Source organism: Aquarana catesbeiana, linkage group LG08, assembly GCF_042186555.1.
Source record: "Aquarana catesbeiana isolate 2022-GZ linkage group LG08, ASM4218655v1, whole genome shotgun sequence".
Lineage (NCBI taxonomy): Eukaryota > Metazoa > Chordata > Amphibia > Anura > Ranidae > Aquarana > Aquarana catesbeiana.
In genome coordinates, this window is record NC_133331.1 from 116,994,372 (window position 1) to 117,012,881 (window position 18,510).

Sequence of the window (18,510 nt, forward strand, 5' to 3'; positions counted from 1 at the left end):
GCACAGCCTGTATGGAAGTTTGTGGCTTCTTTCCATATAAGCCGCTGGGCAATTCCAGGTTTAAAGATGGCCTCCGAACAGCAGCCATCTTTATGATGTGACCAGGGGCATTTTATGAAAGCAGTGGGCCGATGTGCAAGATCATAATTTGGACCCTAATGCTAGAGAAAGAAGAGTGGCGAGGCAAAACTTGTGGTTTTCAGGGGCTGTAGCTAGCCCCTGCTGGTTACATAATACAGTTAAAATGCCTGATGATTAAGGGGTAATTGCCTTGTGCAGCCATTTGGCTTTTTGGCTTTCACTCAGCTCCTTCCTGACAAGGTTGCCAACCCCCCAACTTTTTTTTTTACATTGAGAAAAGATGGAAAATCTACTGACAGAACAATTTTTTTTTACTGAGAAACTGTAATATGCCAGACTCCTATTAGTAACAGAGAGGGGATTGAGGGATAGAGACAGAAGGGGGAGGGAGGAAGGAGAGATGGGAAGATGGGAAAGTAGGAAAGAGGTAGAGGAAATGGATGGGGGGAGGTGGGGGGAGAGAGAGGTGGATGAGAAGGGGGGGTGGGAGGTGAAAAGGGGGGGTGAGAAAGGAGGGGAGAGAGAGGAGGGTGTGAGAGAGAGGGAGGTGTGAGAGAGGGGGATAGAGAGGGAAGAGAGAGGAGAGGGAAGAGAGAAGAGGAGAGGGAAGAGAGAGGAGAGGGAAGAGAGAGGAGGGGGGTGAGAAAGGGAGAGTAGGAGAATGAATAGGGGGGTGATCAGTATGTCTGCTACTCATAACTATAGCCCTTTCCCCCCATTATATGAAGTATAGTGCTTCCCCAGCCAAAGCACGCAGGTGACCCCCATTATAATGAGCACACACACCCTCTTAGGACACATGGAAGGTCCTCCATTTTGGTACAATGCCCCCCCAGAACGCACACAGGAAGTCTGTACATTCTTGGAGGGGGATTGGGGACACCCAGCCTGGAGAATCACTGAAAGAGAAGACAGGGGCCATCTCTGTATGTCCCTGGAGGGGGATCTGGGGACACCATATGGAACCAGTCTGAGGACTTGGGACACCAAACCAGAACATTTACTGAAAAAGAGGACAGGGGTCACCCAGCCTGGACATTTGCTGAAAGGGAGGACTGGTGTCACCTAGCCTGATGACCTGGGACACCCAACCTGAGGACTGGGGACACCCAGACTGGACTGACAGGTACTCCATGATGGGGTGATCAGTGCAAATTGATGATGCCGTGTTGCTAGGACACGGCGCAACCCTGATCTCTGTAAAGAGCCACGTCCGTGGCTCTTTAACCATGTGATCAGCTGTGTCCAATCACAGCCGGTCACATGTAAACAAGGAGATGCCGGTAATCGGCTCTCCTCACCTCACACTGACAGAGGGTGAGGAGAGGAGAGCCGATCAGCAGCATCTCCTCACAGGGGACAGCTAGGTATGTAATCAGGGCACTGATCATCACGTGTCACAAAACAGTGCCCATCATTGCCCACCAATGCCAGCATATAGTTCCCACCAGTGGCAGCAATCAGTGCCTACCACTGCCCACAAGTGCCACCAATCAGTGCCCATTAGCGATTTGCCAGTCAGTGCCGCCTATCAGTGCTGCCCATCAATGCCCATCACTGCTATCGATCAATGCCCATCAGTGTTGCCCATCAGTGCCACCCATCAATGCCCATCAGTGCCTATCTGTACCGCCTATCCGTGCCCACCAATGCAGCCTATCCTTGCCCACCAGTGCCGCCTATTAGTACCCATCAGTGCCACCCAACAGTGCCCATCAGTGCTGCAAATCAGTGCCTCCTCATCAGACCCACCTCATCAGTGCCCATAAGTGCCACCTTATCAGTGCCCATAAGTGCCACCTCATCAATGCCCACCAGTTCAGCCTCATCAGTGCACATCAGTGAAGGCAAAAAATTACTTAGTTACAAAATATACTGACAGAAAAAAGTAAAAAACATTTTTTTTTCAAAATTTTTGGCCTTTTTTTTCTATGTAAAAAATAAAAAACCCAGCAGTGATTAAATACCACCAAAAGAAAGCTCTATTTGTGTGAACAAAATAATAAAACATTTGTTTGGGTACAGTGTAACATGACCACGCAATTGTCATTCAAAGTGCGACAGCGCTGAAAGCTGATAAATGGCTTGGGCAGACACCCGGAAGTGCCTAGTAGGCAAGTGGTTAAATACTGTAGATTGATAGTGTAAAGGTGCGCTGATTCTATGTAAAGGGTGGGAATCCCAATTGATGCCTCCTTAGGGGAGATGCGTTGGAAAGATCTAGTTGTAACATCGGAGAGCACAGTCTGCACTGCGGGCGGCTGTGCCACAATTTTTTGCCGTAACATTTTTTAAGTGCCTTTTAAAAATTAATTGATTTTTTTATCAAAAGATAATGCACTATTAGTCTTCCTCCAATTTTTTATCATTCATCATGAGCTAATAACCGGGGGTCCACTTGAGCCCTTCACGGATAGAGGAATACATTTTATCACCTGCTGATAAGTAAGCGTCCATGCTTACTTATCCATCCGGGTCTGCTGGGAGCTGTTGTCCTCTGTGAATCTCTGAGATTTGGCAGACAGAGGAATGCATCCCTAAGCTATGGATCAGCACGCACGCTTGTGACCTATGTGGGTCTGGTAAGCAGCCAATTTTATTACTTTTGAGCGTGGTGGTGTCTTCATACTAAAGAGTCCACACACCTTGGGATCGGCATCTGTTCGATTTAGAACTCACAAGATAATTGGATGTGTTTTTAATTCAGCCCATTCACTCTGATGAATTTGATTTGCTTTCAAATAGACTATTTGGAACCTGAGAGAGACTGCTGATATATATTTACGCTCTTGTCAGTTTTTTTTTTTCCTTTTTAGATTATATACACGTTGTATTTGAATTGCATTGTTTATATTTTTTGATTATGCACATACAGTTTTAAGAAATGTTGCTTATCCACATGTGTTATAGGTCCATATAGACCACACACTTGTTTCCAATCTACCCATTGTGTTCACATTGCGCAACATTATTGTGCATTATATTTTATATCACTGTGGGTTTTCCCACCCTTTACATAGAATCAGAGCACCTTTACACTATAAATAACTTTTCATTCCTGGTATTCAGGGTTTTTCAGGTGCAGCAGACGTAATTCACCTACACACACAGATTACAACTTAAATAGAGCCATATTCAAGCAACATTATACAGCATTTATGCCCCGTTCCTTATATTATGTAGTGATGTATTACAAAAAGAGTTTATAATAACAATGACACGACAAAAAATATCCATGCATTGAATAAAAGTACCTAAAAAGCTTTTTTTGAGTGTGTGTTTATACCGTATATACTCGAGTATGAGCTGAGTTTTTCAGCACATTTTTTATGCTGAAAAAACCCCCTTGGCTTATACTCGAGTGAGTAAAAAAAACTCCAGAAAATGGAGCCGAAAAAGGGACGGGGCCGCCCTGCAGTGTGATCTCATGCTGTGTGTCAGAGATTTGAATTGCCATGCAGCCACTTTAACAATGTCCTGCCTCCTAGACTGCCTCTTGTGATAGACAGTACACTGATCCAATGCTAGGAATCATTGTGCCGTGTATCATAGGAGGCAGGACATCGTTACATCGGCTGCACGGTGATTCAGATCCAGCTCTGACACACAGCGTGACACACCATCGCATTACCAGGCACTGGAAGGCTGTACCTCATGGGCACTGGCAGGCTGTACATGGTGGGCACTGGCAGGCTGTACATGATGGGCACTGGCAGGCTGTACATGATGGGCACTGGCAGGCTGCATCTCCCACCCTAGGCTTATACTTGAGTCAATACGTTTTCACAGTTTTTAGTGGTAAAATTTGGTGCCTCGGCTTATATTCGGGAAGGCCTATACTCGAGTATATACGGTATTAGGACATTTTTAAAAGTCACAATGTAGAAAAGCAGCAACGCTTAGCATTCAAAAATATAAGCAAAAGCTTAACAATGTTTACTAAATAGTATTACATTTGGCAGTTATTACATTAAGTGTTGATTTAGACATGTAAAGTCATACTAGCAAGTATGGTGTGTTGCAAAAGGTCTCAAACGTCTGGGAAGGGGAGGGGGCATAGCTCATACAAACAGCAAAATGTCAGTACTAAGTAATACTTTTTCAGGTACATTAGTTTGGCATGCTGTGCTATACAGTGTTTTGCCTTGGAACTAGCACTTTTTCCATGAGTCAGTTAATGACAGCCTCTAGGTCCCTTACTCCTAATTATTTAGCTAGAGGGGTCCATTTCAGGTGGGGGAGGGCAGGGGTGGAGATGTGGGGTTGATAGATGTATAGTACATTTGCATGTGTTATCATCTATCTAAAAAATACAATTTTGCTTTCCAATTGTTAATCACTTATTTGAAATGTTGACTTCTTCTGATATTTTGTTTAGAAAGCAGAAAAGCAAAAAGGTGATTTTAGCCATTAAAAAGCAAATGTAACAACATACTAAATTTCTCATCAAGAACGCGATACACTGTAAAACAATGGGTTGTAACTCATACTGAAGCAAATAGAGGGGCGTTCAATAAAGTATTCTCTGATGTATCTTTGGTGGATATACATCCTAATGTTCATATATCTACTGTATGTATGTGGTATATATGTGTATAGTTAGTGACTGGACATAGCTTTCCTATAATGTTATAAAACAACAAGTAGATTTATCTTATCTTAGAACAAAAACAGTACATTTTAGAACTCATGCATGCCTGGCTTACTGTGGATTTCTAGGAGGTAACACTTGGTCCAAAGATTTAACACACGCCAAACCCTCACCAGCAATTGATGCAGTAGAAATAAATAATGTCTAGACCAATGACACCAAATGAACATGCAGATAATATCTAAAGCATGCCCTGGACATGGTGGGAAAACTCACAGTGGGAGTAACATAACTAGCATTTTATGAAGGCACTAAAACTACACAGATAACATTGAAAAATATTACTTACTTACCCTGAATATGGTGCTAGGATCCTCATTAAGATTGACCCTTGCTATGACACGACCAGTTTTTTCTTCCACATCAAATATGCTGGCACTGTATGGAAATTGGGCAACATCTACTTTATATCTGACGTAACTTGCTGGTGTACCCTTTGGATAAAAGAAACGTGTCATGTTAGGGCATATAGTCACTAGAGTTCTTCTGAATTAACAAAGATTAAGCAGGTGTGTATATTTTAGTGCTTTTTATGATTAAAAACTCCCTTCAGGTCTCAAAATCACTTGGCTCCAAGACCTGGGCCATCATTTAAGTTTAAAGAATAAAGGCCAAATTGGCCAAACGCTGCGCTAAAAATTGTGCTTGTTGATTAAATTATAAATAAACAAAATATGAGCAACCCACACCAAAAGTCTACAATACAAAACTCAAAATCACAAATTATATATAAAGTTGCAGCGCTAAATTTTTAAAAACGAAAAAATTGATACATCAGGTGAAAACCATGCTGAAACCAGAAAACTAAGGCAGTCAGTATGAAATAGTGCTAATAATGAAACAAATATAAATCACCCCAGTGACATTTATAATCCTATATAGGTAATCAGATAATTAAATAAACAATATGTGGCTAAAAGTCCTCAAAAACGGATCAGTGTAATCCACAGTAACAGTGTTCAAAGTCCAAAAACAAAAGAGAGTGATCAGTGAAGGTCTAATCGACACTGTGATGAAGAGGGAGTCCCTTGTTCCATAGAGCAAAACACCCAGGTGAATAGGTTGTCTCCTTACCAGCTGTGAAGACCAATAAGTTGGTCTCACCGAGCACAGGGAGTTGTGGTCTCCCAAAAACCTTAAAGGGACTCCAAGGCTATAATATCCGTATCATCAGCAAAAGGCTAGGAGGGACCAGGAGTTGTTCCGTCTGCGGTCAGCAGTATTACTCAGAATAGAAAACAGAAAAAGCTCCCATAGTGCAGTATGTAAGATAATTTATTAAACTCAAACAGATTTGCACTTACAGGAAGATGCTTGAATATAGGCAGAATATATGCAATCAAACGGGCCAACAGTGTATCCAGATGGCGGCGTCTCTCGAGGCTTCCTGGTATGGTTTGGAGCCCATATCAAGTAGTCATGAAAAAATAATTAGAGAGGGCTTGTGAGGGAGATTGATATGAACATTCACAGCCATAGTCTTGCACTCTCCTCCAGACTGCGCTATATGTCCATAATCTCTGAACAGCGTGTGACTGAGGTTGGGGAATATAATTTCAGTCTCAAGCTTGGAGTCCTCCTCTAGACCACGCTGTGGAAAAAAGTTCCATGGACTTTTCATTGATAGCTGCCTGTTACTCCTGCACAGGACTCTGTACCCAGCCACATATGTTCTGGTCTCAAATCTTGTTGCCCAGAAGTAGGAATACACACTTGATTATGCATTAGATATAATACTATTGAAGAGAACTCTTGCATTCATATATTATTTTCCAGCTACTGATACAAGTTGAACATATATTATCATTCCTAGTTTTCCTGAAGGATCATATCAGGGGCTTTCTGCACATCCCCTCTGCTCATAGCCAATTACACAGTATCCGTGATCTGCCTGTACACAATTTACAAGGATGAATGAGAATGTGAAATAATTATGCAATATTGACAGGGTGGTTTGGGGTCTATGATTGATTTTATTATCTATCTGTTGGATGTACAATAAAGTTATTTTTTATGATGCATTGGTCTAGATTTTTGGGATAAGTTTTATAGAGACCCAGTTCTGTGACAGTTTGGTCTTGAACCCATAACAAGTTTCTTTATTTGTTTATATTTTCATGATTACTTGCTAGGAGCTTCCAACCGTACTATTATTATTATTCAGTATTTATATAGCGCCAACAGTCTGCGCAGCACTTCACAATATAAAGGGAGACAATACAGCAACAATACAATTCAATACAAGAGGGTTAGGAGGGCCCTGTTCCTGCGAACTTACTCATACTAGACTTACATGATGGCCTATGTATTTTTGGGACCTGGAGGGATTTTTTGTAAGTTGTAAATGTTGTTTTTTTTTATTAACAAAAGAATGCTGTGCAAATACAGTGTAACATAAAATATTGCAAGGACTGCCATTTTATTCTCTAGGGCCTGGGGTCTTGAACTGGCGGCCCTCCAGCTGTTGCGAAACTACAAGTCCCATGAGGCTATATATATATATATATATATATATATATATATATATATGTAAATAAATAAATACCTAAAGCCTAAAATAAGATTTATTTAATGGCAAAGAAAATATCAATGCTAATATGCAAAGCATAGAATTCCCCAGAAGCCAAACAAAATCATTCCTTCTGTGAACTAACTACAATATCTGTTGATACCTAAATAGCATTAGGATATTGGCATACAAGTGCTGACATTTTCTAGTCACTTTATTTAATAAAAAAGAAAATATTGAATGGGTAATTTAAAGTGGTTGTAAACCCTATTTTATGAAATCTGACCTGGGCAAATATATCTGTACTGTTCACTTAGCTCTCCCCAAAGCTCTGAGTGTCATATCTTTCAGCTGCTCCATTTTTTTCTGACACACAAGATAACAGCAGCTGGAAATTTTTTGTCGGGGAGGGTGCTTAGCCACTTCCCGACCGGCGCACGCCGATGTACGTTCGCAGAATGGCACGGCTGGGCAAATGGACTTACGGGTACGTCCATTTGAATTCCCCGCCGTGCCATTGCGTGCGTGCCGGCTGGGAGCTCCGTGAGTCGGGTCGTGGGTCCCGCGGACTCAATCATCGCGGGGATACCCGCGATCGCCTCACGGAGAGGATGAATGGGGAGATGCTGATGTAAACAGCATCTCCCCGTTCTGCCTAGTGACAAGTGTCACTGATCACAGCTCCCTGTCATCGGGAGCAGAGATCAGCGTAGTGACACACACAGCCCATCCCCCCCCCTACAGTTAGAATCACTTCCCTAGGACATACTTAACCCCTCCCCGCCCCCTGGTGGTTAACCCCTTCACTGCCAGTGTCATTTACACAGTAATCAGTGCATTTTTAATTGCACTGATCGCTGTATAAATGATAATGGTCCCAAAAATGTGTTAAAAATGTCCGACATGTCCGCCATAACATCACAGTCACAATAAAAATCGCCGATCGCCGCCATTACTAGTAAAAAAAAAAATTAATAAAAATGCCATAAAACTATGTCCTATTTTGTAAACACTATAACTTTTGCGCAAACCAATCAATAAACGCTTATTGCGATTTTTTTTTTTTTTTTTTAACCAAAAATATGTAGAAGAATACGATCGGCCTAAACTGAGGAAAAAAAAGTTTTTTTATATATTTTTGGGGGATATTTATTATAGCAAAATGTAAAAATTACTGTGTTTATAGCGCAAAAAATAAAAATCGCAGAGGTGATCAAATACCACAAAAAGAAAGCTCTATTTGTGGGAAAAAAAGGACATCAATTTTGTTTGAAAGCCACGTCGCACGACCGTGCAATTGTCAGTTAAAGCGAAGCAGTGCCGAATCGCAAAAAGTGCTCTGGTCAGGAAGGGGGTAAAATCTTCCGGGGCTGAAGTGGTTAAAGATAGATAAGCAGAGAGCTTGTCTATTCACAGTACATCTCTGCGTGTTCCCTTGTTCCACTGCCTATGTGGAGTGGGGGTGTGTGCCTTTCCTCCAATCAGCTCTAACACAGTGTATGCCCAGCATCCACACCCACTACTGGAAGAGGAAACAAGATTTCTAACACAATGTGCACTTTCTAAAGAGTGTAGAAATGGAAAGAGAGCAGATATACATGTAAAATGTATGTAGGGAGATTTGTTTCATCTCTGTGTTTCATCTGAGGCTGTTCACTGGGTATACGTGAGGGTTTATATCCACTTTAACAGAAGATATGCAAAGGGTAGGAACCCATAACGGGACATTGGTTATAAATTGTCTGTAGTCAGAGAGGAGAAATAACAATATCTGATTGCTATGAGTGATGCACTATGCAGCAATCATTGTTCTGTGCGTTTATGTGCAGTTTGCATTATAAAGTACAGTATACAGCTTAATAATGACTAAAATTGCAGTATATCTTTATTAGTTCCTTCACACTGACACCATATTTTATCACGTGTTCTGGGAGTGCTTTGTTATGCAAGACATTTTTCTCCAAGTCACTAAATGTATACATGATTGCATGGGCTATCCTGTTCCTCTTGATCCCAAACTATGTTTGCTAGGAATAGCAATCAAATTCTACAATTTTGGAACTGTTACTCCTAATTAGTAAATCCATTGCATTCAATTGGTCATCTGCATCTGCTCCCATGCTTCAGAAATGGTTGTCAATGGTCAACCATTCTCTTCCTTTCAAAAACCCGGTATACCTCTGTAGAGGCTACACATCTAGATAGAACAAGGTTTAGTGCTTCTGATTTGCTGCCGCTGACTAGCCCCCTACCCTCATGGCTTGCATTTTTAATACATCTCTATTAAACTATCTCTCCTTATTGATTCACTTGATGTATTATGAGCCCCTGCTATTCACCAGCGTTTGCTAACATTATTAATTTAACCTTTTACAGCTTTATGATATGAGACTCACCATGCCACTTCATTGTTTTAATTTCTTTTTATGCAAATGTTTTATGCACTGTGGTAAAATCATCAGGGCTCCAATTTACAAGGGAAGGGTGCACCCCACTCGACCCCTATGGTGGGCAGATGTGCTTTATATAAACCCCACCTAAAATCTCCATACTAGCTCCTGGGGTGTAAAGGGCTTAGTGCAAGTCAGTATTAGTTTTGTGATAATAAGCCCCACATCCATGTGGTTCTGGAGGGCAGAGTGTGTATCAGTTTGGCAAGGGATCAACACACCCATTGCACTTCAGTGATAAAGATACAAACATGTACCCTGGATCTATCAGACTGGTATTCGTGTGTGTGTGTAGGAGTGGAGGCAATTTTGGCACTTTTCTCATGAGTAAACTTAAGACTTGGCATTTAAAATATTTTTTCTACTTGAATGCTACTTTGACAATATTTTTTTTCTATATGTATGTGAGTCTATCAGCCACCCCCCCCCCCCCCCCACACACACGCAATGCTCCTTGAAATCATTAACCTGCTTTTTCTTGGCTGCATTCTGCCATTTTACTATATATTCAGCCTTATAGTACTGGAAGGAAACTTTAAATCTATACACATGCACACTCATAAATACATAAACATGTGTGTAACACACTCACACACACAGGCAGCAGAGCTAACCTAAAAAAAATTGCATAGCAGAGACTGCATGGTCTTCTTAATTTGAAGATGCAAGCAAGCACCTACAAGTGTCTGCCATATGGGCCATTTTGGATGGTAAGATCTCATTTTTATTACAGCAGCATGTTACAAGTTTTTGTCATTTTTCACTCAATACCATAAACAGTCGCAACACATTTATGTTTGGCATTGTTAACTAAAAGCTGTCACTAATTCCTCTCACTTCCACTTCTCAAGTGGATGTAAACCTGATTCATGAAATTTGACCTAAGCACATATATCTGCAATGTTTTCTTATGCTTCTGTGTCTTTCTGCTGTTATCAGTATGATCATTTCTGACAAGTTCTCTGTCAACCAAGATAAAACCAGCCTGATATGTGTGTTGAGGGAGGTTGCTATAAATAGATTAGCAGAGAGCTTGACTTGTCACAGCACAGCTCTGCACATCTCTGCCTATGTGGAGGGGAGGCGCCTTTCCTCCAATCAGCTGTCTTGGGCTGTGTGCCAAGAATCCACTCCCAGTGCTGAACAGGAAGATAAAATCATTAACACGATGCGCACTTTCTAAACACTATAGAAACCTGAAGACAGCAGATATACCTGTAAAACTTATGTAGGGAGATTTGTTTCATCCCCGTGTATCATCTGAGGCTGTTCACTTCACTGGGTATAGGAAAGGGTTTACATCCACTTTAAGGTTGTTGAAGTAATTTTGTCACAAATTTAATTACATCAGCAAACAGGTATATGGGAAGATCTACTTTAGGACTCTTAATGGTTGGTGGTCAGAAAACTTTATTTCTAAAACTCATTTCAGCGAGAAAAACAAACTTCCTACAATAAAAAATCCAAGACCCAGAGATATTTTTCTTAAAAACTGACTAGCATTGATACACATACTTGTTTTTTTATGTTTTCTGCATATTTGGCTAATGTGGTATTTCTTTCCATAAAAAAATGAATTATGATAGCTCTTTCTAAAGAGAATTGTGTGTTACTCACATATGTGGTAACATTCAGGCAGAGACAACTTATACTATTTTGACAATGCCAATCATGCAGAAAGATTTAATATTTTGCTCAGATGGTCAATGTGCCAAGTACAATTAAGAAAAGGTCCCCGATAAGATGTGAGACTCTTTGGAGACAAGTGGGTATTTCCCACAAAAGAGAATATCCCTCATTTAGCCACTCCACAAAAACATGCTGGCATATAAATTGGCTCCTGTCTATAATGGCCCTAGTGTGTATATGAATGAAAGTGAGTTGGGACCTTAGATTGTAAGCTCCTTGAAAACAGGGACTGATGATGTGAATGTAATATATAAAACACAGTGTATGTACAGTGGATATAAAAAGTCTACGCATCCCTGTTAAAATGTCAGATTTCTGTGATGTAAAAAAATGAGACAAAGATAAATAATTTCAGAACTTTTTCTACCTGTAATGTGACCTATAAACTGTACAACTTACTGAAATCTTTTAGGTGGAGAGAAGTAAAAATAAAAAAATAAAATAATATAGTTGCATAAGTGTGCACACTCTTAAACTAATACTTTGTGAAGTATCTTTTGATGTTATTACAGCCCTCAGTCTTTTTTTGGGTAGGAGTCTATCAGCATGGTACATCTTGACTTGGCAATATTTGCCCACTCTTCCTTGCAAAAACACTCCAAAATCTGTCAGATTGCGAGAACATCTCCTGTGCACAGCCCTCTTCAGATCACCCCACACATTTTCAATCGGATTCAGGTCTGGGCTCTGGCTGGGCCATTCCAATACTTTAATCTTCTGGTGCAGCCATTCCTTTGTTTTTTTGAATGTATACTTTGGGTTGTTATCATACTGAAAGATAAAGTCCCTCTTCATGTTTAGCTTTCTAGCAGAAGCCTGAAGGTTTTGTGCCAATATTGACTGTTATTTTGGAATTGTTCATAATTTCCTCTACCTTGACTAAGGCCCCTGTTTCAGCTGAAGAAAAACAGTCCCAAAGCATGATGCTGCCACCACCATGTTTTACTGTGGGTATGGTGTTCTTTTGGTGATGTGCAGTGTTGTTTTTGCGGCAAACATATCTTTTGAAATTATGGCCAAAAAGTTCAACCTTGATTTCATCAGACCATAATACATTTTCCCATATGCTTTTGGGAGACTTCAGATGTGTTTTTGCAAAATTTAGCCAGGCTTGGATGTTTTTCTTCGTAAGAAAAGTCTTCCATCTTGCCACTCTACCCCATAGCCCAGACATATGAAGAATATGGGAGATTGTTGTCACGTGTACCACACAGCCAGTACTTGCCAGATATTCCTGCAGCTAATTTAATGCTTATTTAGGCCTCTTGGCAGCCTCCCTGACTAGTTTTCTTTTCATCAATTTTAGAGGGATGTCCAGTTCTTGGTAATGTCACTGTTGTGCCATATTTTCTCCACTTGATGATGACTGTCTTCACTGTGTTCCATGGTATTTCTAATGTCTTGGAAATTATACCCTTTTCTATTATACGCATTTTGTACCCTTCTCCCGACTGATACCTTTTAACAATGAGATCCCTCTGATGCTTTGGAAGCTCTCTGCAGATCATGGCTTTTTCTGTAGGATGCGACTAAGAAAATATCAGGAAAGACCTACTAGAACAGCTGAACTTTATGTGGGGTTAATCAGAGGCACTTTAAATGAGGGCATGTGTGTACTGACTCCTATTTACCATGAGTTTGAATGTGATTGCTTAATTCAGAACACAGCTACATCCCCAGTTATAAGAGGGTGTGCACACAAACCTGTTATACTTACCTGCTCTGTGCAAGGGTTTTGCACAGAGCAACCCTGATCCTCCTCTTCATTGGGTGCCCCCATGGAGAACCGCTTTCCATGGGGTCACCCATGCAGGTACGCTCCCGAGTCCCATGGCTGCAAATATTGACACAGACAGTGGGATTCGCCCCCCCTGCTCCCATGTCACTGGATTTGATGGCACCCGCAGCTATCAATCTATCCAATGAGGACAGAGACAGCGGCTGGAGCCGCTGGGCTCAAGCACATCGCTGGAACGAATGGGCTCATGTAAGAAAAAGGAGGCTCTGGGGGCATTTGACGCAAAGAAAGAATGCATTAAGGTGAAAAACCATGAGACTTTACAATCCCTTTAAGGCCTGCATGGCTTTATAGACTAGCACTTTTAAGGAGCACTTTTAAGTGAACTTGTAACTTCTTTCTCTCCCAGCAGAGTGGCGCTGTCCAGTAATGACACCAGCCTCAGGATAATGCTTTTTTACATATGTTGTATACTGTATGTATACATAAATGCATTAATTTGTGGTGGTGTTTTACAGTATATTTAAGTAAAGTCATTATTTGAATCTCATAAACAGTACATTATTTTTTTATTTTATACTTATGAAATAGTAAGTAGTTGAACTAAAAAATTCCCTGCCAGCTTTGCCAAGAAAATCTGGAGTTTCCCAAAGTGGAATTTTTAACACTAAAAAAGACTAATGGTTTTTGAAAGTCACACACTGTTCAGTAACCTTTTGTTACTTTGTAAGACTTTTTTGATGAATGTCTGCCTAGATGGCAGAAAAGGTATGTCTGAAGCATAACGTATGCTGCATAGCTTAACGTTTTGCAGATACACTGCCAAAAACTAATGTTCTCATATTATGGAACTGCCAGTACAAAGCTATCAACACATTGTAGCCAGTCATAAGAAAGAGCTAACAAAGGTTGTCATAGAAATATTAGTATCATTAATCATGGCTCTTCTATCGCTTCATTTTAAGAGAACAGTAGAGACATCATTGTTGGATATTAATATGAGGCATTTGGATAAGCTCACTTCACTATACTTTGCCAATGTTCTAGAAGAAAGTGAGTTGTGCTTTTAACTCCAGAAAATGTGGCCAGTAAAATGAATGTCAACAACAAATATATATATATTTTTTTTAAATGTCTACTGTAATGTCAATTAAATGAGAATAAATAAAGTCTGGATGTCACTATCTAACACATACATTCTTGGGGTATTTGATCTAACCTATAAGATAATCAGTATATTACACGACAAGACATTTCATTATTTCATAGTGCTGAAAATGTCTTTTACTTCTTAGTCCACTTCAAACATATGTTAAATCAAAGCAACCAGGGATTTCAGATTTTATTATGCTAAATCAAAGATAAGCCTGCTAAGCATAAATGTTTTAGAGGCCAGATACAGCTGTAATGTCATTCTTTATTCTTTCAAAGAGTATTTTAATGTCATCAGGTGATGTCCAGTAACCATAGAGACATGTATAGTAATATTATAGCTCCCTATTGATTTTTCGGTAAACCAGATTGCTATAGGATGTTATACTAAATTTTCATTTAAATCTTTGCATTGTTTATGGTTTCAAAAAATCTAACATAGGAAATCTGAGATGGCTGGCATTTAAGGAGTTGTTTTAACCTAAATATTTGTGCTTGACCTAAATCATGCTTAGAGTAGAGGTGTAATGTGAAAAAAACTGTTCCTTTGTACATCAACTAAAAGCTGGGTATACACATATCAAAATACATATCAGTATTTGTTTAGCCACTGAAGCCAATGGCTGTAGCACTGATCAGTGTATTATGACAGGTGGAGTCAATGCTGTCAGAATGCAGTAGTGCGGCACGGGAGATTCCTGCATCCAAATCGCTTGTGTGGATGTGGGGATCTGTCAGTTTTTTTTTTTTTTTTTTTCTTTCAAGCCACTGGTTGAACGAAAAATAAAAATCTGTCTACGTGCTTTAGAAAGAGCTCTTCAACTGCTGCCTCATTTAGGTCGATTTAACCCATTGGTGGGCTCAGGATAAACACCACATAAGCGGGTGGGCTCTCCAGCTGCAGTAAACAATGTTAAATAAAGCGCTATCAACTTAAAATGTGTTTGTCTGATGGACACTTGGACAGTCAATAAATAAGCCATAGAGTCTGTTCCAAAGCAAACAGAACAAGGCATCTCTAGCCTCAGCATATCTGTCTTTCTACAGCAGGGATAAGCAATTAGCAGACCTCCAGCTGTTGCCAAACTACAAATCTTATCATGCTTCTGCCTCTGGGTGTCATGCTTGTGGCTGCCAGAGTCTTACTATGCCTCATGGGACTTTTAGTTCTGCAACAGCTGGAGGTCCGCTAATTGCATATGCCTGTTCTACAGTCTTGTTTTGGCTCCATCAACTTTAGCTTTTCTTTCATTCTCTAACTATAGGCCCTCTACTACTGTTCTGAAGAGTTCACACAGACCATTATTACTGTACTCTTCATTTCTATGGGTGATTTCCTACAAAAAAAAAAAAAAAACATATTTCCCAATTGCAATTAAACCACAGGGCACTGGTAAAATTAAAGTGATTGTAAATGATCACCATGTAAAACAATCCATTCAGTTTAAAATATAAATGAAAGGAAAAACATTTTTGTATAAATCTAAAAAAAAAAAACATTATAAACACCCTCTGTTCTCAGCTGTATAAAAGCTGGGGGGAGTAGTAGCAGCAGCAGCACACTGAGATGGCCAGTGAATGGCTGCGCAGCGAGTGCATGTCAGGACTATTCTGATCATTGAAAGAGAGTACACTGAGTTCCCAGCATAGCTAGAAAACTGACCACAGTGTGCTTTCCTGCTTAGTGTGGTCAGTTTTTAATATGAAAGCAAGGAGACTAGCAGGAACACCAGCAATTTCACATAAAGGAAGCAATACAAAGAGAACAGGATATTTTCTCATACAAGTACATGGTACAGCCGGCACATATCAGGAATATTTAGAGTTGGGGTAGCAAACACTATAAGTAAAGTCAGTAAAGGTAGCTCACAACACTGCAGGGTGGCACAATGCAATGAGTTTTTCTTTAAATTGGAGTTTGCCTAGGCTACCATATGAGCTGATGCCAATTGAAATTGAGGTAGAAAGCTAAATGAATGCATCTTGCGTTTTGCTTATTTAAAAAATTTGAATGTGAAAATGTACTTTGACGCACATTAAAAATGCATGTACAAGCAACTCTGAAACTGTTTAGATGTGAACAGCATGAATCTCATGTTTTTTTTAGGCATAATGTTTTACACATTTTACAGCCAGAGGATCACAGCAAGGGTCATTCCTAGGGATACTGATAATAATGTAGAGTATACTTGTATATATATTTTAAAATATTTATCACCTGTATTTCCAAATCTCATAGTGTAGATATTTTTCAGCATAATGCTACAAAGCAGAACATGAAAGAGAACTCTAGTGTGCCTACTGGGGACAATTTAAGATTTGAAGTGCAGATATAGATTACTGTGCACTCCTCAGATGTTAGTGAGAATGCTTGTTGCTGAGAGGGGTTAGATGCCAGAGGTGTTTTGGGGCACTGTTTATTTTTTATCTGTTTTTTTGCCAAAAACTCTGCTCTTGAAACCGAGGCTTAAAATGGATGCACTGTTGCATGAATAAATGCAAGAACATGTTCTATTAATGGTGTCACTGTTTGTAACATCTAATACTATTGTTCACATCAGTCTTAAGGGTAGTATGTATGTGGAGTGGTAGTCACTTTTATACAAGCCATAAAAAGCGAAATTGAAGTTCAGCATGCAGTGTCCATAAAACTTCAGATTGAAGCAGGCTGAGCACTTTTTCTAAATTTTACTATAACTACTCAAGAGTTATTTCTGTTTCATAAATTAGAAAAGTTAAACTTGTGCTTTGTTTACATTTCTGCATTCTCTTGATTATAATTTAAAATCCTCTGATGACTGAAAATAGATGATGCAGAAAAGAACAAGCAGCAGACCTTTACATAAATATTCAAAGTTCAGATAGCAAATTATACATACATAAGTGATCTTTTTTTTGCACACTGTGACATCAGTAAGTAAAGAGTAAGAAAACTGATGGATCTTTCTGCATCAATAAATTCATTTTAATTAATAGGATCCTTGCTAGAGAAATAGGTTTACTACAGACAGGAAGATGTCTCCTCCAGCTCAATGAATGAAGGGTTATCTACCATTGTTTGCATTGTTAGAAGATGCTGATATTAATCAAACTTGTTTGATGGACTGAAGCGACATGCATGCAGTTAAAGTGCATGTAAGGGCAATACTTTTTATTTTTAGTTTAAGTAGAGGAGAGCAAGACAAGCCAAAATTGTATTGCTATCTGTGCCCAGCAGGGGGATTTGTACCCCTTGTATTTGTTCTAAATACCATTGTCACTGAGACAAAAAGTGAGAAGAAATTAAAAAATTTAGATTCATCATCACAGTCAATTGTGAGGACAAATCTTCCATTGGGGAATGGGATACATGTTCCAGTAAAAACATTGAGTAATCCCTTCATTTAAGAAGATTCCTTTCATTTCATTTTGCATCTCTATGGCAGTAATGAAGAGAACTCTCCCCAATGGTACACATCTTATTTATTTATTGTATTTATGTACATTTGTTATCTCTTGAATAAAAGAAAATACATATATATATTTTTTTCCTACCATACAAATGCCCCATGGCCAGTTTACTAATATGTCAATTACTTTACTGCAACTATTAAGGAAATGCAATGCAGGGGCATAACTAGAAATTGCAGGGCCCCATAGCAAACATTTTAATGTAATAGTGTAGCAGTACTTGGGAGCCAGAGATTAGATAAGGCTGAAGAGGACCTCTCTTTAGCCTTCTATGGATAAGTATGTACCAAACCAAAAGAATAACTACACATCAGATCAAGCTAACACACCTCAATGAAAACATTAAAATATCTAAACTAACTGCTATGTTCTAAATGTTATCTTTAACAGTGGAGAAAAAATATGATGAGATCCAAGGCTTTCTCTTTTACATTAATATTTTTTTTGTGTTGCTGTTGGAGCTGATAAAAAATTATTTCTTTGCTGTTTCGCTAATAAAAATTAAAATCCCTTCTGGGAAAACACACCATAGATAGCACAGTGGATTTGGAGCATATGAAGATCATATGACAGCTACCAGGTCCTGAAAGAATAGAATAATTGAAGTATCTTCTGATGGGTGAATGAATACTAATAATTTCCCTGCAAAGGCCAAAACACAATGGTCAAAAAGCCCCCTTCCCTGTGGTATTTATATGTCCAAAATATTTCTGCACCAATGAATAAAAACACATTCAAGGGGCACTGGGACTTTAATGTGAGTTAATACAAAGTTGTGAGAGAACAAAAA

General features: G+C 39.5%; 1 protein-coding gene across 1 annotated transcript in view; it reads right to left on the reverse strand.

The window, feature by feature from the left end:
- PCDH15 (protocadherin related 15) overlaps positions 1-18,510 on the reverse strand; it is a 2,079,434-nt gene that overhangs the window by 417,441 nt on the left and 1,643,483 nt on the right. Inside the window, exon 23 of the mRNA XM_073596339.1 lies at positions 5,026-5,166. Within this exon, the coding sequence (XP_073452440.1) occupies positions 5,026-5,166 (141 nt within the window). The remainder of the gene's footprint in view (positions 1-5,025; positions 5,167-18,510) is intronic.